The sequence below is a fragment of the Sinocyclocheilus rhinocerous genome, unplaced genomic scaffold (assembly GCF_001515625.1).
Source record: "Sinocyclocheilus rhinocerous isolate Xijiao unplaced genomic scaffold, SAMN03320098_v1.1 scaffold1554, whole genome shotgun sequence".
Lineage (NCBI taxonomy): Eukaryota > Metazoa > Chordata > Actinopteri > Cypriniformes > Cyprinidae > Sinocyclocheilus > Sinocyclocheilus rhinocerous.
The window spans coordinates 321,744-343,815 of record NW_015641022.1 but is presented as its reverse complement, the minus strand read 5'-3'; the positions used below and the strand labels follow the sequence as shown (position 1 = coordinate 343,815).

General features: G+C 38.4%; 2 protein-coding genes across 3 annotated transcripts in view; both read left to right on the top strand.

Moving 5' to 3' along the window:
• Positions 1-19,263, top strand: part of traf3ip1 (TNF receptor-associated factor 3 interacting protein 1) — a 26,662-nt gene extending 7,399 nt beyond the window's left edge. Inside the window, exons 3-16 of one of the 2 annotated variants that reach the window (XM_016570301.1) lie at positions 3,331-3,459; positions 3,687-4,100; positions 4,364-4,444; positions 4,586-4,606; positions 5,627-5,650; positions 5,877-5,952; positions 6,102-6,122; positions 7,110-7,194; positions 7,635-7,721; positions 8,067-8,199; positions 8,282-8,318; positions 8,623-8,696; positions 18,024-18,247; positions 18,696-19,263. In XM_016570301.1, coding sequence (XP_016425787.1) covers positions 3,331-3,459; positions 3,687-4,100; positions 4,364-4,444; positions 4,586-4,606; positions 5,627-5,650; positions 5,877-5,952; positions 6,102-6,122; positions 7,110-7,194; positions 7,635-7,721; positions 8,067-8,199; positions 8,282-8,318; positions 8,623-8,696; positions 18,024-18,247; positions 18,696-18,861 — 1,572 coding nt within the window. In that variant the 3' untranslated portion in view covers positions 18,862-19,263. The remainder of the gene's footprint in view (positions 1-3,330; positions 3,460-3,686; positions 4,101-4,363; positions 4,445-4,585; positions 4,607-5,626; positions 5,651-5,876; positions 5,953-6,101; positions 6,123-7,109; positions 7,195-7,634; positions 7,722-8,066; positions 8,200-8,281; positions 8,319-8,622; positions 8,697-18,023; positions 18,248-18,695) is intronic. The other variant, XM_016570302.1, reaches the window with a different exon arrangement.
• Positions 18,930-22,072, top strand: part of LOC107754006 (ankyrin repeat and SOCS box protein 1-like) — a 9,652-nt gene continuing 6,509 nt past the window's right edge. The window contains exon 1 of the mRNA XM_016570307.1: positions 18,930-18,969. Coding sequence (XP_016425793.1) covers positions 18,930-18,969 — 40 coding nt within the window. The remainder of the gene's footprint in view (positions 18,970-22,072) is intronic.

The window sequence follows — 22,072 nt, the reverse complement described above, 5'->3', positions numbered from 1 at the left end:
AGATTTACCGCTGATTACAGAACCGGCTTTTCTGACAAGATGCGCGTTAAATATCGCATGCGATTTATCGTGCAGCCCTAATATTATATTATATTATATTATATTATATTATATTATTTTTGCACTTTTGTATTGCCTTTCTGATTCTGATTTATGCTGATTTAAAATAAAAAAATAATTGTGAATTATATTGTATTGCATTAATGAATTTCACCATTGAGAATAATTGGAATTAAATACTCAAAATATTCAGAGTCTGGACCCATTATGCTAAAGAAAGTATGGAGGGAAAACTTGCTTTAATGTCATAAGGCATAAAATCTTAATGATCTAAAATGTGCTTAATTTTATGCAAAATATATTTCTTTTTTTTGTGTGTTGAAATGTATATGACATGAATGTGTTTTCATGAAATTTGCATGTTAGAATGATTTCTGAAGGATCATGTGACACTGAAAACTGGAGTAATGATGCTGAAAATGTCATTTTGCTGTCACAGGAATAAATTACATTTTAAAATGTATATTAAATTGTAATAATATTTCACAATATTACAGGTTTTACTGTAAAACATGCTTAATTGTCATAATGTAATATTGCATAAAATTCTAATGGTCCTAAAAACGGACTTCATTTTATGCAAAATATATTTCTTTATTTTGTGTTGCAATGTATATGACATGAACATGTTTTCATGAAATTCGCCTTTAGTGATTAGCTTCATAAAACATTCTTATTGCATGGATATTGTATGTATGTATTGCCAGTAGTTGAATATTAAACACTGCTGAGTGTGTAAAATCATAACAGATCACAGCAGTATACAGGTTGTTCTGCCGCTGGGACCTCATTAGGAACCTCATGAAGTATGAAAGCATTACATGACAATATGGACAGTTGCACTTCATCATAACCAGCAAAGCAGAAATACAGAAAAAGAGGGTTTAAAGGAGTGGGCGCATTAAGCTGCAAGTGATAATGTATGTACTGTTGTGTTCAAAGCATCAGGATAACTTTAGGTTCTTTGTGTATAGTGCAATTAAGCCTAAACCTAAAATAACTAAGCTATATCAAAATAAAAAGCATTTGGTGGTGACAAAAAGATAAAACTTTTACTGTTCTTTCAGTTTTAATTCAATATAAATAGTTATATGAATATAAATATATACATGGAAATATTTTCATTTTTTTCATATTCTCAATGTATGTGTGTGCATTTATATATACATAATAAATATGCACAGTACACATACATATAGTATGTAAACAAAATTTTGGATGCGATTTATCGCGATTAATCATTGTGACAGCACTAATGTTTTTTTTACATTTTTGTTTTATTAACAGCAGCATTTGAGCTGTATGAACGTCTTGGTTACGTATGGTAACCCTCGTTCCCTGAAGGAGGGAACGGAGACGTCACGTCCCGTCGCCACAGCTCCTGTACCACCGCTGAGCGGCCGGGTCACCGGCTCGGCTCCTCAGCGAAAACCTGAATATGCGCTGCATCTGCTGCCTACTTATACTCACGCTGTGATCAGCAGCAGCTGGATGCAATAATCGCATGCCAATGTGCATTGGCTCGTTTAGTTTACACTCGAAGTAGATTGGTCCCTCTAAGCGAGATCCCAATTTCGTCGGTCACCCGACGTGACGTCTCCGTTCCCTCCTTCAGGGAACGAGGGTTACCATACGTAACCGAGACGTTTTCTTGACGTAACATATTTATGCAACATTTAATCAGGAAATCTGATATTGATATTCCGTCAGAAAGTTCTAAACACACCCAAGTGCCTCACATGTTTTAAGAAGAGAGTGAGACTGACACCACAAATGATTCACATAAGATAAAGTTACATATCATCTTGATTGTTCAATTGTGTTACTATAAAGTGTGTACTTGTTCTGTTGTGTTTGTCTAAGCTTTCACAAAGCAGCATCACTTTCAGCATTGATTATTGGAGTCTCAAGTGGTTTTGTGCACTCTTTTCAAACCCAGGAGAAAGATATACACTACTGCTCGAATTCTGGGCTGAAGGTTGGAAATCCCTGCCTTAACATTTGCCCAATGGTTGTTTTCTGCATCCCTAGTGGCTCCAAGCAGAATTCCAATCTGTTTGTTGAAGTGGCCCAACTGAGCTAGCAGTAACAACCTTGGCTTATCCAGTGGTGTGTGTTTCGTGCTGGACTCCCTGTTTGTATGAACAATAACAGACTGGTGTTTGAACCTTGTTTGAAAACAGACATTATGCTTGCAATTCTGTTTCAAATACTCTTTTCTCGTCATGTAACATTCAGGACAAAGACTCAAAAATAGCATTCCTTCAGAAGGCCATCGATGTGGTGATGCTGGTTAGCGGAGAGCCCTTGGCCGCTAAACCTGCTCGAATCGTAGCCGGACACGAACCAGAGAAGACCAACGAGCTGCTAAAATGAAAATGAAAACTAAAAATGTACAAATAAAAGCTGATTAAAATATTAATAATATAATAGTGAAATAATAAAATAACTAAATAATGCTAAAATAACTCTTTACAACATATAGATCACCCACAATACTCTATTGGTAACAGTGAGTTTTGCATCAAGCCCCACCACACGTTTTCTTCAGAAAATGTAAAAATTTTGTTAGTAAATAGTCAACTAGTCAAGTCAAATTTATTTGTATAGTGCTTTTCACAATACACATCATTTCAAAGCAGCTTTACAGAAAGTCATATTCTGTGCATACATATTTAGCTAATGCTTTTATCCAGAGTGACTCATAGTCCATTTATTCCAGGGAGAATCCCCATGGATTGTTCATGGATTGCATTATCAACCTACATTTTTTTTTGGTCACCAGCCCATATCATTAACCACCATGCTACCCCATCTGTTTCTGAATCCAGTTTTGTTTGGTCTGGGATAGGGCTGTGCAATATATCGAAATATCGCAAATGTACATATCAAGTTCACATAACACAGTGTAATTAAGTAAACTCAACAAATTTGTAAAAATCTGTTATGTTTACTCGCTTTTCTTAAGTAGATTCAGTGATTACTTTTTACAGTGATACATACAAATAACCATATATATATGACACAAGATAGTTATAGAAGTTCACAGAACTGACTCAGCAACAGCTGAGTAAAACTGTTTCATCTGAGCATGTGGCACTTTAAGCATTATCATATCGCATATCGAATATCGCATTATTTAATGAGTTATTGCATATCGCATTTTTCTTCAATATCGCACAGCCCTAGTCTGGGAGCATACTGAGGGTTGCTTGGGACTTGTGTTCATTATATTAAGCTGTTAAACAGCGTGTCCTGTCCTTGTTCCAGCTCTCCAGTGATGAGGCTGTTAGGCGGGTGTTAGCAGGAGACAAGCTGGATCAGAAAGGGAAGCCCAGCACCTCCAGGTCCCAGGACAAGGAGAACAGAGAGGGCAGGGAGCGCCACCAAGACCGAGAGGTGAGACCTGTTTTAGCCTTTGACCCAGTGATATTTTCAGCCAAGCCAGATTTTTCTGTTGTCTTAAATCATTATTCATTCCTCAATTTGTCCCTCTTGGGCTTTTTTTATTGTGCCTTTTTCTTTCACTCATGAAATCTGTTTTTAATACTTTTGGGGGCTGATGGAGCTGTTAGGTTTATTGTTATGAAAGTGAAAATTTGATGTAGTCTCTGGCTGTTGTCCAGGAGAGGAAAGGCATCAAGGAGAGCAGCGGGAGCCGAGAGCAGAAAGATCCAGATCAACCGAAAGATCAAGAGAGCAAGAGGGATGACAAGGACCGCCGGCGAGATGCCGAGAGATCTGACAAGGGACGCGAAAGAGACCGGACAAAAGACAGAGACAAAGACAAAGACAAAAGCCGGGATCGGGAGAAAGACAAGACCAGAGAGAAGGAGCGTGAGAAGGAGAAGGACCGTAACAGGGACAAGGAGAGAGAACGAGATAAAGAGAGGGATAAGAAAAGGGAACGGGAATCTCACAAAGACAGAGAACGAGACAAGGAGAGAGATCGCGAGCGTGCGAAACGACGGGAGAGAGAAAAAGATAAAGAACGACACAGAGAGACAGACGAGAAGCTAAAGGACAGAGGCGATAGAAAGGTTTGCTCACACGATTTTATCGTCACAATGACAGATGAATGACCAGTTTTACCAGCCTTTTTTCCAACTCTCTTGCATTTAAAATCCCATTTAAACCTAGAAATAAAGTTTTAGAATTTTAATACAAACAAAAATGAAGAAATATTTAACATTCTGCACTATTTCGAAACCTTAAAGCAAATTTCTGTAACATTTAAAATAAAAGTCTTTTAAAAGTCTTTCTCAGCTTTCAATACTCAATAACAGCTTGTCTTCTTCTATAGATCAAGGCAGCAGAGGAGATCAGCAAGCCAAAGCCTCACCCAGAGGTTGTGAGTAAAACACATGAAGCTGAAGCAGATGAGGTAAGATTGATTTATTTCACAACCTCTGTTTATTCACTTTACGTTTGTTCTGTAGGTATGTGCCATCATCAAGGCGTGTTGAGTGTTGACGTAATGTTCCTCATAGCTTATTGTTCTTGTCTTTGTTCCTCTGAATTGGAGGCTGAGGGCGGTGAACTGGAGGTACGAGTCTGTTGTGATGTCAGTGCCTGCTTTGCTTCGCTGTAGAATAATGGGTGTTTGCATATTTAGCATTGCGCAAGGACAGTCTTGATGGTGGAGGTTGACTTATCAGGCCTCAACAATTAGGATTTCTTTCTGACGCCCAGGTTGAGACATTAGTTACGAATTTTACCTGCCGTGGTAACATTTTCTCTGATCCTGAGGCAAAATTAAATATTCTTTCATTTTAAAAAGTCTTAAAAGTGTCAATATACTGTACACTTCTGTTCCAAAGTTTGGGGTCAGTACTCCATTCTTCAGTGTTACATGATCCTTCAGAAATCATTTTAATATGCTGATTTGGTGCTTATGAAATATTTCTTATTATTATCAATGTTGTAAACAGTTGTGCTGCTTAATATTTTTGTGGACCTTGATGCCGTTTTTAAGTATTCTTTGTTGACTAGAAAGTTTAGTATTTTTTTTGTAAGAGTGTTAGTCTTTACTGTCTTTACTGTCACTTTTGAACAGTGTAATACATCCTTGTTGAATAAAAATATAGTTTTTTACTGACTCCAAACTTTTGAATGGTAGTGTATATGAGAAGCAAGTATATTTTAAATGAAAATTGACACTTCTTTTAAAAACAAGGTTTTTTTTTAAAGTTCAATAATCCTGCAATTTTTTTCGAAGTCAGATGAACATCTTTGGCCGAGTTTCTCCCAGTTTTCCCTTTTTTTTTTTTTTTTTTGGTAGTGTCTGTTTTAAGGGTCTGTTCAAGTCCCTAAACCTATGTGTTTTGCTTTAGCAAGTGCCCTTACATACCCTCTGACTGACTGATTTTGTATCTTCATGTATTATTTAGTTTTGTCGCTCCATCGCTATTATATAGTTTTGTCGCTCCATGTGTCTTTGCAGCTTCAGTAGTTTCTCATTTGGAGCAGTGAGCTTTTTTATTTGGCTAGTGGCTATAAGTGTACTATAAACATAAATGTTAAAGTCTTAAGACTCTTTGTTGGGTTTTGTTTTGTCTTCATTCAGCCTACAGATCTCTCTGAAATCCAGGTAATTTCTGTTTGTCCCAAGTGAAATCGGTTTCCTCCTACATTTTCTCATTGTCCGACTATTTGTCTGTGATATTTCACGTGTGCAACAACAGCCAAGAAGATTGTAGGGTTTGTAATGAAAGCGGACTCACGTGTTTCTTGGCTAATGTCTGTTTAAGTGCTCCACAGGAGAGGAACTCTAGTGAAAATGCATGGAAACTAACGTCTTTCCTCATTCCTTTCAGGCTGAGAGTCCTTCCCGGATCCCAAGGCCCTCATCGGCTAAAGGACAGCGGCGGTGGCCCAAAACAGGAGGTCAAGGTACTGAACATGTCTTTCTTAACAGACCCTATTAATTATTGATGTGCAGTACATTAATGCTTTGTTGCATGTCCAGCTGATCTGTTTAGATGTTTCTAGCAGCACAGCAGATATTGTTTAATGTGATTGATTGTGTATCTCTGTTTCAGATGAGACTGAGAGTGAAGGAGGTGAGTGTTGTTTTCTTTAGTGAACACCTCTTACTAGGGTCTAAATCGAACTTTTTAATATACCTGCCAGTGGCTGGTGACTATTATTTATATTAAGAATTTTTACCAGCCAGGAAACTGTATTTAACAAATGAAACAAATAAATCTAATTCTGGGTTTTGTCCTCTCTAATAGAAATTGCAATCACAATTTAGGTTAATGATTTAACCTTAAAACCATATTGTGATTATTTTGTGATATTTAGTTGTTTTTTTTTTTTGTCATAATATAGTTAATAAAATCTCTCTCCACTTTAGTTGTCTCAGGCTATATTCACACTGTTGTTTTATAGAACCCATTTTAATATGGCTGTACAATAATAACAACGATAATAGAAATGGCAATGAATAAAAATTGATTATTAAATTGATTTGAAAAAATCAAATGAAATAAACTACAATAAAATTAAGTAAAACTTTTTTTTAAATCAAATTCTAAAAAATACAAGAAATTACAAATTTGTGAAGGCTGATGGTGCATGTTGCGTTTTGAAATACATGGCTAAATTTGCAGCACTTTCTACCTACAGAGCTGCTCTGAGACACTGGATCACACCAATCATGTGTAAATGAACACAGTGCAGATTATATATTTATATATTTAAATCCCAGCCTTTGCGATTTGATAATCACACTTAAGCCATATCGTGTTCTCACAATCATGCATTGCATTGCATGCATGCATTTCATATATTCACCAATGCTATTTTTCCTTGCATTTGGTGCTTGCCGAGTGTTAATTTAATTTGCCCTGCCTGTTACTGTGTTGGTCTCAGTTGTCTTTCAAATAATGGCTAAAGATGTAGTGGCTGACATTACAGTAACACCTGTGCTGTTGGCAGAAAGAAAAAAAAAAAACTAAATACCAATTGCCAATTCAGAATTTCCTTGATTCAAAAAATGTATACCTTTTCTGTAAACATCTATTCTAATTTTTGTTTTCATTCAGAAGGGGAAGCCCCTTCAGCAGAGAAACCAGTGCCTATTGAGAATGGAGACACAACAAATTCTGTGCCACCTCAAACAACACATAGGTTTGTTCTTTCTTTCTTTTTTGCTTTCTTAATTAGTGGTAATTTTCCCATAAGTGTGTTGATTTAAAGATAAAAAAATGACTATATTTCCGTCCGATGATAACAAAGTAAGCCAGTGTGATAATGTGCTGAGGTGTTTGTGGCTGGATGGAGTGTATCATACATGCCCCCATGAGAGATTGCCTGGCAGTGGAAGCCACTGATGCAAATCCCTTGCTTTCACTGCACTGTACCGCAAGATCTAACCACAAGATATCACTCTCATCCAGATCATTACTCTTGGTTCTCAGGACTGTTTTTGTAAGCATTTAGCCATATAGTAACTTTCTGTTACTTAAACTCCCCACGCATAAAGTCGCATGCATACTTTACAAAAAGTGCTTGTGGATTTCCTGTGTGAACTTATTCTTCTTTTGTTTGTTCTTCTTTTATGCAAGTAGACTATTACCGCGACCTAGCAGCGCACGACCGGCAGCCCCCCGTGTCAAACGACAGGAGAGCTACGCTGATGTGACCCCAGCAGAGAGGTGAGAGATCACGCTCATCAGGCTCTCAGTTTCTCACTTTATATTAAAGAAGTAAGCCACAAGCTGGCTGTGTTACAGTGATTTTACTTTAGGTAGGGGGTTTCATGAACTGAGAAAGTTCAAAAGAACAGCATTTATTTGAAATAGGAATATTTTGTAATATTTTAAATGCCTTTACTGTCACTTTGCTGCGTCCTTGCTAAATAAAAATATTGATTTATTTTTTATAAAAGTTGTACTGACTCCAAACTTTTGAATCGGAACTTATGATAAAAGATGTCATTGATCAGTAAAAAGTAAAAAAAAAAAAATGCTGTATTTAAACATGACTGGGTTTTTTCTAAGGCTGGGCAGTGGCAAGACTCCTGCGACTGTCATTTTGGATGGCAAGAAGCTCTCTGAAGATGAGGATGATGAAGATGGGCAGTTTGTGGTGGAGGAGGCAGCTGCGCCTCCTCCTGACATACCTGAAATTGAGGTAGTGTAGATGCTCTATATGCGTATGTAGTATCTAGTAAAAAAACATCATGATTTGGACTAATTGACTTGTTTCGTTACAGCGTAATTCACTTGAACTGCAAGAGGATGACAAACACGGTGAGCCATGTGCAAAAAGAATTCATCCTGAAATAAAATTCTGCCATAAATGAATTATGTGAATTAACCCTTTAATGGCACACTTAGGCCCAATCCCAATTCTATTTTATACCCCTTACCCCCTTCGTTTGAAGGGCTGTCTGGCCCTTCCCCTACCCCTCCAACCAAAATAGAATTGAGACACCCCTACCCCGTCGCGTGAATGCGCGAAACGAAGGGGTAGGGGAAAGGGGAAGGGCTAAGGGGTAGAATTGGGATTGGGCCTAAGATCAGAAATAACTGAATGGTTTTCATTTGTTCATAGGTGGACTTGTGAAAAAAATCCTAGAGACAAAGAAAGTCTACGAATCATCTCCATCCACAAAGTCTAAAGAACAGGTATGATTCTATCTTTTGTTCCCATTAATACCACTAGGTGGCAGTGCGATTCCATCTAACAAGGTCCAAGTTTTGTTTTTCACAACAAAATTCCAGTAACATGAGTAAAGGCATTTCAAAATCTCTTCATCAAGGGAATCAGCATTTTTTTGTGCTCTACAATACCTCAGGGACGCCTGACCCAGTGCACCGTCAGTTTACTAAAGAAAGTAACTTTGCAAATGGAGTGGAGATATGTAATTGCGGTCCCTCAGAGCCACTGAAGTGTTATTTTCTTCAACGGAGCTTACATAATTAGGGCAAAACAAGCATGCTGTTTAGACATTTAACATGGTTAACTATTGTGGCCTGTTTATTTGTGAATTTTGTTGGTTTTGGTTACTGAATTGCAAATTGAAAACCAGCATGTGCTGGTGGCTTGGAGTTGGAGCTTGCTTGTGAATTTGTTTTAAGACTAATATTTTTGGGGGATTTTATCTGAAGTGTCCTTTGGCCCATGAGAGTATAAAGATTCATCAATGGAATATAGATTAATATTAAGATAGTATTTCATTTCCAAAAAGCAATAAAACCAATTTCACTCTTTGGGCACAGTTTCAGTGTGGCTCAGGCAATATACTTTTCTTCTCTGTCCATAAAATTTGTGGAATGATTTTTCAGGACTGCTGGAACATGATTGTTAATAAGTGACACTTTATCAATGTCTTTCCATATTTTTAGCTTGAATTGGGCTGTTTGTGAGCCAGTGAATATGAGAACGATGTGATTCGAGTTTTGAAGGCATCCTGTCCATGCCCTGGTGGAAGGGGCCATCTGCACTGGGTGGTCCACTCTAGCCGGAACGAATGCTCCGGTCTATCTGTCCGTCATTGGCTGTAGGCCTGATGGATGCAGTGTTTGATGGTGGCCTTCATGCAGAACCACCCCCACCCCACCCCCCACCCTTTCACCTCGACTTCCCTCCTTAGTCACATGCTCAAAGAGTGAGTCAGCAGTGGGGAGAAATAAAGATGGGAATTGTAAGGAATATTGACTCTGTTGCCAATTTCATATAACAATTCTGGTTCGTTAATGATTCGTTGAATGATTTTTTTTTAGTAATTCTGAAGCAGTAAGAACAATTTTATTTCATACTTTTCTCAGCGAGAAACTGTCTTGTACTACTTAAATGAAATTTCAGATTTCAAAAGAACTATAATAGTACTATTTATTTGGTGTAATGAAAGTTATTATTAATATAGAAAAGGTCAACTTTCTAACAGTAGTGTACAGTATATGAAGTTTCCTTTACCTCATATTAATTCAAAAGCTTAAATATAAGATTTAGAAGGTCTTATACATTTGTCAATTTGTCATAAAATGAAAGTAAATGAGCAACCCCCCCCACCCCACCCCCCACCCTTTCACCTCGACTTCCCTCCTTAGTCACATGCTCAAAGAGTGAGTCAGCAGTGGGGAGAAATAAAGATGGGAATTGTAAGGAATATTGACTCTGTTGCCAATTTCATATAACAATTCTGGTTCGTTAATGATTCGTTGAATGATTTTTTTTTTGTAATTCTGAAGCAGTAAGAACAATTTTATTTCATACTTTTCTCAGCGAGAAACTGTCTTGTACAGTGAGAATAAAAGTTACGCCTTCTTTCTTTGCGTGAACATTTGGGGGCTTTATGCAAATCTTCCCACATAGTGAGGTAGGTATGTGGGGGCGTGTTCGAACGAGCCGTTTTAGGTAGGTGTGGCTAACTCTTAACTTTTATAAAGAATATCTCTTTGGATTTGAGACTTTAGTCTTTGAAACTTTACAGATCTTCTTTATACACCAAGAGCTTGTAACACTCTAAAGAGAAAGGAAAAAATGAAATCGCATCATATGACCCCTTTAAATGAAATTTCAGATTTCAAAAGAACTATAATAGTACTAATAATATTAATAACAAAAGGTTATTATTAATATAGAAAAGGTCAACTTTCTAACAGTAGTGTACAGTATATGAAGTTTCCTTTACCTCATATTAATTCAAAAGCTTAAATATAAGATTTAGAAGGTCTTATACATTTGTCAATTTGTCATAAAATGAAAGTAAATGAGCAATGTCAAGTAGGTTTGATGGCAAAACTGAAGTGGCACATTTTTGGAGCGTGATTGAGTCCCCATTACATTTCTTTATATGGAAAAGAGTGGTTAATCAGTTCATCAGCTTTTCTCCTCATGTGTTGCATGGAAGAAAGAAAATTATACCGATTTGGAATGACATAAGGGTGAGTAAATGTTCACAAAAGTTTAATTTAGTTCATTCAGTTACAATATTTTTTCATTGAAGGCATGAGCTCTGCGTGCTTCGCCACTGGCACGTGTGCTCAACCTCAGCTGCACACAGTGAGCTGCTCCCAGCTGGCCCTTACAGCCAGCGCTTCTCCCTCCTGTGTTCTTGATTTCAAAACAATCAGACTGGATTTCCTTTCAATCCCAAATAATCAAATTAGATTTCCCCCATCAAACGCAAGCCAACTCTGGGCTGGAATCTGAGCACTGCTGGCCGCGCTCTCCTAATTGACTTAATTTAGCCTCATCAGCTCTCTAAATTCTCCATCTTAATTGCGGTGCATGAAATGGGCGTGTGTTTTCGGGGCAGTACATGTTAACGGGCACACCGCACCTCTCCTGTCTAGTCAGATGTATTGAAAAAAAAAATCTGTAATGACTTCCTTCCCGACTTGAAAGGGGGGTGAAGGTCAGCGCAATAAAGTGGCTGCTCTCCTGTAATCACGGTGTAACATCCAGGGTTAAAAATTTAAATATTGAGCTTCCATGTCCTCCCCGACAGGTTTGAAGTTACAGCGCTCATAACTCATTCTACATATATGAGCTTTCGCTCTCAAATCTCAAAAAGGATTTTGAGTTTACGGAGATCCCCACATCAAGTACGTATGACTTAATCTCTTTGGAACGACCACAGAATTTAGAGTTTTGACCATTTAATAATTCCAAAGGTGAAACTGAGCCAATGAGTCATTCTGTGGCTTTATTAGCTTGAGCTTTCCGTTCCACTTCATAAGTGAAGATTTACCTTGCTAGGGTCGACAGAACTTCATTTATTAAGATCTGCTAGGCCGTTATTGTTTCATTTGACTGAAAGAACCGGCCAGATGCAATATTACGAAGGACCGTTTCACCATCACAGTGCATTTTTCTGAAGAATTTGCCGTACATTTTGCAGCTGACCTTTGTTGTGAACTTCCAGATCACGTGTATATTATTCTAAGATACTTCTTGTAGGGCGTCTTTTTTTTTTTTTGAGAGTATTGGCCCCTGACAGCAGCTGCGCTTTCATAAGCATTTTTTCCTCCTTCCTTTTCCCTCTTTTGCGCCATCAAATTAGCCTGATGATGGTTTGCAATGTATAAATAAACCCCATGGCACACAAATGGATGACTGTTGAGTGAACGCCACGCCAGCTCGCACTCTGCAGAACAGGCAGGAAAATAAATAGTCATCCCTTCAGGCCTGTGTCTTTGTAAACATCTACCTTTTTGTTGGAAATGTAAAGGAAATGACTCTCGTTGCATTCCTCAACATTTTGCCCTCACCCAGAGACGATTGACATCTCTGTGGAATGACCCTGGAGGTTACGGGGAAATACCACGGTACAGGTCTCTGAAGTCTGATAGCGTAATTGGTTGCGTTCATTTCAGTCCTACTGCTGTCTGGTTCTCATAAGCCGAACTGTCATACATTGTGGTTCTGTGGTGATCCGCTTAGCACGCAAGTACAGGACGGTGATCTCAGCAGTGACCCCCACGGGGCCAAACTGACCCTTCCATCCTGTGTACACGACTCAGCCTCTCTGCACTTCACTTCATCCCAGCTATTTTTATGATGTTGCTGGATGAGGCCCATGTTTTCCCCAAGGAGGAAACCCCTAAACGTTGCTAAACAATGAATCTTTACCCTTGAGTCAGTACTGGACCCAAAGACCCACCATGGAGTTTTAGACCAGTAGCAAGCTGTCTAAAATAGACCATTGAAGCCACAAATTTTTACTGCTTTTTGTGTCTTCAACCGATAAATGCAACAGCATTTTTTTACGTCAAGTTAAAATAGTTTTAAATCATAAGTGAAATATTTTGAAAGTGTCCAGCCAATGCACTGGCTTTAGCCAATCAGTGTTACAACCCAATATGCTATTGTAACCAATCAAAAAGTAACACTTTTTTTATGATAATTGTTGTTACTTTTAAGTGATCAGGTAGACATTCCCTTCCCAACTGAAGACTAATCAAAAAAGGTTAATGAATGCAAACTAGGGGCGAGCGATATACAAGTTTAAACAATAAACTGATAAAAATTTTATTTTCAAGTATTGTTTCTGTTGCAGTTAATCTCAGTGTTTGCCAGTTTCTATGACTCTCCAGCATAAAAAATCATATTTACCAGATTTGTGAATGTAATTTTGCAGTCTGATTTGAATGCATGCAAAAACAAATGCAACGCCAGTGTAGTTCGATTGATGAACAAATGGTTCATTTGAGCAGCTTCTTTTAATGAATCGGTTTCACTCACGTTACTGTTTGAATCAGTCTGACAAATAACTCACTGGATTCATTACTGAATCAACGTATGACTCCCTTACTAAACTGCAAGTTATCGCTCTTTTCAGTGATGTCCTTATTGAAGTGAAGCAAGTACTAAGGCTTGGGAAACATTACTTAATTTCTGACTGGTTGTGTGAATCTAATCCTCTGCTATCATGTTTACATGTAGTCTGCTTGTACCATCATTCAGAGCTAAAGAAAACCCCTATCACACTCCGCTAGAAAGATAAAGCTTCTTTGTTTACATGTTGATTTCTGTCCCACTAGAAGTACCAAACTAAACTGCAGTCTGTTTTAAGCAGCGAGTTTGGGAACGGAACTACCTGTCTATACAGACAGTAATTTTCCAATTCTGTTTGGTGTTGCTAGTGGCAAATAAATTACTCCCTTCATTTTTAAAGTTGTCACACTTGTCCTAACTGTAGTCATTTAAGCCCATTTTATCTCGTGAATCACGTTTGAACTCAACGTTTCAGATCCACAGAACCATGATGTGGCACTACAGCATGTTTATCATTCTCAGAAGGACTGCAAAACTCTCATTTGAACAGTGCTGCTCTGCTTCTTTTCGTAGTTCTTTATTAGCACTCTATAAATCATGCATTTTGCATGCATTTCTTCATTAAGCAAATTGGGCTTGCAGCTGAAGGCTCAGATCCACATAGCGGGGTAATGAGGCGTCCTGGTCCAAGAGGCTCCGGCCCAATGCATCAGCGTCTCTGAAAGCCACCTGCCCCAGGCACACCGACTCCACGTCCTGCTTGTGTCACTGTCTGAGATAATGGGAAAACCTGTCCTCAGCTGCCTCGTGCAAAACAAATATTTTTCTTGGGTCCAGTGAAGAGAGGGGAAAATGAGAGCCCCTATAAACGATTGATTTATGTCCTCTGAGACAGAAAGCTGGAGTTTTTCTTTTCTTTTTGACTAAGGGGTGAGGTGCAGGAGGACGGCAAACAGAGCGAATGCGGCCTGGCCTTTGCGCTCCAAGAACAGTGGGCCGAATGTGCTGGCTGGTGTTTGTGTAGAGGGGGTGTTTAGGGGCCGGAGAAACCACCCACATTGCAGACAACTATTAGACATTTCAATCCGAACACACTTGTAAACCACAGAGAGAGGGGGAAAAATTTAAGTTAGTCTTTCTTCTCACGTGTTTGTTTGAGTTCTAGAGTGAAGCGGCATAGTTAACCTTTGAAGTGTTTGTAATAGAGTTACCAAACTCTGTAAATTTGTAACAATAAACGTTCAGTTTAAACACACAGATGATTAGAGACCGCCACTTTATGAAAATATTTTCAGATTTCAAATCTTAATAATGTTTGACCAACTGTATATCTATGTAAGACTACGTGTGCAAGTTTTTTTTATAAATAAAGTAATATTTTATAGATAAACTAATATTAATATTACACACACACACACACATATATATAGTCCACCTTCCAAACATTTTAAGTACAATAATTTTTACACACCAATGTAACTATGCATGGAAATAAATGGCAATATTTACCTATTTATATTTTTCTTATATATATATTTGGTCTGTGTGTGTGTATTTATAGTGTGTGAAAATATATAGATTTTGAATTGATTGAGAATCGAGTTATAAATTGATCCATGGAAGAAGAGAATTTGAATCACATGAAATGAATCAAACTTGCAAATAGGGCTAATGCGCATCTTGTCAGTAAAGTCGGTTCTGTAATCAGCAGTAAATCTCCACGTGCGTGCTTTCACATGGAGCAGCATTTACTACACGGAGCCGTTGTTAACTGACAAGCTGCGCAAAACCACGATCATATATGAATGTGGTTTTGCGCAGCTTGTCATTGAACAATGGCTTTGTGTAGTAAATGCTGCTCCATGTGAAAGCACGTTTGAAATAATTTTTGGGTGAACTATCCATTTATGCCCCGTTCACACTGCCAGAGACACGCAGCGATAAAGCATCATGGCGACTTCTGGCGACACGAGCGACAGTGACCGTTGGTGACAGAATGTAGGTCGTGTGAAGCGACGCGAGTCACACGACAAAAGTTAAGATTAACTTAACTTTATGCAAATTAACGATTATGAGATTTCACTGTTTTATATGATTTGACTGTAACCACATACATGGATATAAAAAATGATTAGTGGAAAATAAATTGTCTGCAGTCTTTGTGAGTTTGATTCATACATTAATCGTTCATGTTGTTAATTATATGATGCAGTGAGCAGTTTAGAATTGGTTAATGATTTAATGCACTGAGCTCTGCTGTAGTTTATATAACAACACTCTCTAACAGCAGAATGCTACCTAGTCTAAGAATGATATCTTTGTTTTACCAGCAATATAAATAGTTGTGATTGCATTTTCTAGAGAAAGTGCAGCGATAAAGCACATGAAGTGACATGTGGCCAAGTATGGTGACCCATACTCGGAATTTGTGCTCTGCATTTAACCCATCCAAGTGCACATACACAGTAGTGAACACACACACATCGTGAACACACACCTGGAGCAGTGGGTTCGGTGCCTTGTTTAAGGGTCTCACCTCAGTCTTAGTATTGAAGGTGGAAGAGAGCGCTGTACATTCACTCCCCCCACCGACAATTCCTGCCAGACCTGAGACTCGAACCCACAACCTTCGGGTTACAAGTCTGACTCTCTAACCATTAGGCCACGACTGCCCCAAGATATCTCCAGACAGCACTAGGAACGCCCACAAGTGTCTGCACAGCATGGGCGTCACTAGGCCATTTTTAGGGGGCTATAGCCCCCCTAAAATGTTGCGATTAGTTCCATAAATTGTACACGAATTCGTGATCGCCTTAGTCCCCTTTTAATTTCATATGAAAACGGCGGCAGACTTCGTTCGGCTCCTCCCCGTCTTTCAGCTCGTTCTTTTTCAATTCGCAGACTGCAGCGGCACAAAGCGAGAAACAGAGGACAAGGTGTGTGTTTATTGATAGATTGTTATAATATCTGCATCTGTGCAGTTCTTTGTCATAAATAGTTTACAAAATATCATGGGGGAGCAATCGGTTCCCCATCTACTGTAGCCTAAGTTTTCGCTGCGTTCACCCCTCATCATACCACAGGTTTCCTCCAGTGAAAATGAAGCACATATGAATGCATATACTTTATAAAACGATGTTGCCATTTTCATTTTAATATATATACATACATATACTGTATATATATATATTATACCCTCATTGGGAGCTGAGCCTACTAAAATGAAAATCCTGGAATCGCCCCTGCTTCACAGTACAGAGTCTAGTGACATACAGCTACAACGTCACTGGCTGGCGGTGTGAACGTGGCTTTAGAAAGGAAGATGTTGGTGTTTATAGTCAGAATGACTATATAACTTGAGGAGTTCAGCTTGAAATTAGGTAAATGTGAAGTAGTTGTTACCGAATACTGTTGTAAAATAACTTCACTGCCATAGCCTGTTACTAAAATAAACAAAGTCATGTGGGGGTGTGTATGTGCGTGTGTCTGAGTGGGACAGCGGCAGTAAGAGTAAAGCCTGTTTGGCCTAGTGCCACACACAGCCTGTGGCCCCAGCTGAGTAAATAGACACGGGCCCAATAACTTCACTGCCATAGCCTGTTACTAAAATAAACAAAGTCATGTGGGGGTGTGTATGTGCGTGTGTCTGAGTGGGACAGAGGCAGTAAGAGTAAAGCCTGTTTGGCCTAGTGCCACACACAGCCTGTGGCCCCAGCGGAGTAAATAGACACGGGCCCTGTGTGCCGGGGGGGCCTTCTTACGCTCGGCTGAAGGGTGACTGGGGCAGACCAGGACCCCCCAACCACACCGCATACAGAGGAGGCCTTCAGTAACCACTCACTCACGTTATGGATCCCATGTCTCTTTCATTTTGATCTTTATATACATTGCAAGGTTTGTATAATTCCTGCCTTGAAATTCTAAACATTTGTAGCCTTGACATTGAAAACCACTAAATGCAGACTTCTCCCTGCTGCTTTTTTCCCCCAAAAGTATATTGTTGGTAGGTATAGATTTCCTCTAACCTTTATAACATTTATAGCATTTATCTGAAGTGCTCCCTTATGGGAGTGACTTCCCACTAGTCATTTTTCAGCATTTTTCAGTCATTTACACGGTCATTTGTATTTGACTTGTGACACGTAAAAAAAAAAAAAATGATATTTTGAGGAACGTTTCAACTGTTTTTCTGTAAATAATGAAAGTCAATGGGGTCCAAAACAACAACATTGGACCCCATTGACTTTCATTGTATGGACAAACCCATATTTTTTAAATATCTTCTTTTTTGTACTACAGAGGAAAGAAGGTCATACAGGTTTGAAATGACATGAGGGCAAGTATATGATGCAAAGCCACTTAAACATATGCTAATTGTTGTCTACACACACTGGAAAAAAAAAAGGTACAAAAGCTGTCACTGGGGCGGTGCTCTTTCAAAAGGAACTAATATGTACACTTTAGGTATTAATATGCACCCTTTAGGGATAAATAAGGTACTTTTTTTGTGTAGACAACAATTAGCATTTGTTTACGTGGCTTTGCACTTGGACTTTTGTACCATTTTTTTTTTTTGACAATCATAGCTTCATGTTGAAAATCCTGTCACACCTTTTCCATTCATAAGTGACTGACAGACCTCTGACAGAAGAAATAGCAGTCAGGAAGAGTGACATTGTTTTGAGACTGCTAGTGTTGATCTGTTTCCTGTGGTTCTGTCTTGTCTGCAGGATCGGTCACTGGTGTCGGAGGTGTCTCGTAAGAAGGAACGTGAATTGGTGGCGAAGGAGATCGAGCGCCTGCGTTCGTCCATACAAACGGTGTGTCGCAGTGCTCTGCCTCTGGGTAAGATCATGGACTACATTCAGGAGGATATGGACTCCATGCAGAATGAACTGCAGACGTGGCGCAAAGAGAACAAGGAGAATGCACAGGCTCTGCTACAGGAACAAAGGTGCACATGCATATTAGCTCTGTCCCTAAGCCTAGTAAGCTGCCTTGCTGGATACTGCCTACATAGACAGCATCTTAACTGAACTGAAACCTCTTAAATGATTGATTTGGAACTCAGAAGTCATACAAATAATGGTCCGATTGATTCAAAATTGATTTAAATAGAGCATAGAGTTGTATGGAATGTAAATCACTGCATGTCTTAAATGTAAAAAGCATGACTTATATTCTGGAAAATTTGGTATGTATTAATTTATTTGAATTTTTTTTTGTTGTTATTATTATTTTTTTTATAAAATTGTCAATTATATTGGCTATAAAAATAATTGGGGATTAGTCATAATAACTCTATATCAGTGCATCCTAATATTTATCATGATTAAAATCTCCAGCTGCTTTTTGAATGTCTTGTTCTTCTGTGTTAAGCCGTTTCTCTGTCTATATCTCAGAATTACAGACAGCGTTGTGGAACCTCTGAAGGCTGAGCTCGCTGAACTAGAGCAGTTAATCAAAGACCAGCAGGACAAGATCTGCGCAGTCAAGTCCAGTATCCTGAAGAACGAGGAGAAGATCCAGAAGATGGTATCCAGCATTAGCTTCTCCTCACAAACGTGAATACCAGCACATCCCAAAAGAAACCTGAAGCACTGAGCAGCAGGGAGAGCTCCTGTCTAATAGACCTGATGTCTTTGAGCAGCACTGGAGAGAGTTCAGAAGGTGCAGGTACAGTCAGGAGTCACTCTCCTCAAACCCCCTTCATGTAAGGTGCCTTCTGTAAGACCCAGGATCTGTTTGCGCTGGTCCATTGGGATTCTCAAACACACTCATACGTCTGCAGTAGATTTGCACTCATCACTTGCTTGTAAGATAAATGTGTGTGGTCACCATACTGATGTGTCCTTTATTTTTTTTAAATAGGACTTCAATTGATCTCCATGTTCTCTTAGGAAAACAGATTGACTGGTTTATTTTATTTTTATTTTGCTTTTTTCCATCCAGACTGACAAGTGTTTTTGTCTCATAAGAGAACATTGGCAATATATCACATATGTGAATATATATTTATTTATATATGTATATGTGTGCATTGAAAACCATTTTCAATTTATTTCTTTATTTCTGAGATTAAATAATACAAAGTTAATTACCACTTTTTATCTCACAGTTTGGACTTTTTTGATGAAATTCTGAGAAGGAAAGTCAGAATGTTAGAAATAAACTTGCAATTGCAAGAAAAAAGCCAGAATTGTGAGAAAGTTGTGATTTTCTTTTTTATGTAGTGCAAAAAGAAAAAACGGAGTTGCGAGATGTAAATTTAGAATTCAGATAAAAAGACAGAATTGCGAGATGTAAACTCGGAATAGCGAGAAAGTAAGTCAGAATTCTGAGTTTATGTCTCGCAGTTCTCAGAATTGTGAGAAAAAAGTCACAGTTACCTTTTTTATTTATTTATGCTGTGGCAGAAACAAGCTATCATAGATTTTATGTCATCATATATATTATATATATATATATATATATATATACATATGATATATAAATATATTTTAATGTAATTCTCTAAAGCTGTTAGTAAGCAATAGAATTTTACAGATGAGCATTAGAATTGCCAAAAATTGGAGAAACATTACACACGCACCTCTGCACTTTGATAAATGAGACTGTAATACAGCACATCATTTACCTGTACGCATCAAAAACCTCTCAGTTAGCTAAATATATGTTCAAAGAAACAAGATTAGATTGCACAAGTGTCTTTTAATTCAATTTATTGTATAAATCAAGAAATGTACCTTGATCAACTGTATATGTGTAGGTTTCAAATTAATATTAATAATGAAAAAGTTCAACTGATATTTCATCTGAGAAAACATGACTGAAAAACTTTCCAAGACACTTTTTAGAGGGCTGTTGAGAGCGTTTTCTACTGCAAACTGAGATCCATGAAGCAATTTGAAAATGTTTATTTTGATAAGGTTATGACATTAAAAACTGTGTTAGATGAAGCAATAACAGGTCCAATCTGTTAAAGTTGATCCACTGGTCAAGCACAACATGTAGAAAATCTTCAGCGTGTATAACTAGTCACACTTTATGGATACTGTGGTACTGTACCAGTGTCTAGATGAATGTCAGTAGAATCAGACTTCAATATACAGATTATCAGTATTATCAGCTGTGCACCATGACACAAAATAGTTTGCTATTTATTTGAAGTAAAATCAACTTCTTAAATGTCAATGAAATATATTTGCGTTTCCATTTACTTCGTAAAAGAGACGACCATTTACACTGTAAACGATTTTTACCATATCCGTACTTTTTGCTGTACATTTTGTGTATATGTTGTTTGTATCATAGTTCACAAATGAATATTAATTTTGTAGTGAAGTGTAATAAACAGTTACATTTCTGTTAAAAGTGTAAATTGTGACCATTTTATAATGCATGCGGTTTGGGGGATACAGTACTTGCAACATAGTCATTATTTTTCCAATTCTGTTTGGTGACAAAAATTACACATGTCACCATTAAGTAAACACTGAGACATTTTAATGACTGTTTTGAATTGCATTTCAGAGCTGCGGTAAACACGCCAAGTGAATGTTTCTGATGAGTTCACAAAACGGCCTGGACGTGTTTAACGTGTCACACCACGCTCTGGAAAGCTGACCCGGTGGGACGCAGCGAAAACATTGAATAACATATTAAAAGCCTGTATCAGCACATCAGTTTTGATTTTTATTCTGGCAGAGCTTGAAACCGCTGCACCGCAGGCTCACACACACATACTGCAGGAGCGCTCAAACGCCTATTGAGTAACAGTCGACCGGGCCATTTAAGATCAGGATTTGGAGGCCCTTGAAAACATGGGCACCTGCCTGAGCGAACATTTGGATTAGGTCTGAGTGAACAGGCCGTGTGCCCTGCGGGGCTCTTTTGTCCGAGTGTTCTCCTGCTGTGGGCCCGGGAGAAAACCCCAGCCAGAGGGTCCTTGGGACTGTCAGAAATGATTGTGCTGCTTTAGCAAGATGACCAGTGAACAGGTGAAACTTGTGTTCTTCGGTTTCCTACATTGAAATAAGTCCTTTTTTTAGTTTATGCCTTTATTAATGAGGACTTTTGGTCAAAAGGAACTCAATGCACCATAACCAGCAAGGAAAACACTTTGGTGATTGACCTCCAGGAAAAGCCAATCTGTCATTAAAATGCTATTAACAAAGGATTGTTCTAAAAAGTAAACCTCAATTCATTATTACTATTGCTCATATTTAGGGTTGGGGTTTAAACAAACCGCTAACCACAAGTATTAAACTCCAGCATGTTCTCAAATTGTGTGTTGTTCAAAAGAGGTGTGATGTTACTTTTAAGCGATCACTTGGCATTACTTCTGACTTTTTGCAGACTATAAAGCAGAGCCTGATCTAAAAACCAACTAGTAACTACCCTGAACACTGTAGCAGTGCACAAGCAACTGCATAACAATCCTAAAAAAGCTTTAAGAATCACTCAGAACACCTTAGCAACTGCATAGCAACTTGTTAAAATCACTCAGAACACTTTTTTTAGAGAGTTGAGTGGTGTTTCTCCCTGCGGTCCTGTTCTCTTCAGAGACACATGAGGCCGTCAGGCTCGCTGTTTATTTTTCAGGCCTGTAGGCCAGTGTTCATGGTTCAGCTGTCGTCAGGCAGAAATACGGCATGCGTCTGCAGCTCTTCAGTATAAACTTCCAACAATGACAGACTCGAGTCACCTACCACAGTTAAAGATATTCAAGCTTTGTCTTCAGCCTCAAGAGAGTGTACTGGACCGAGATCTACACTCA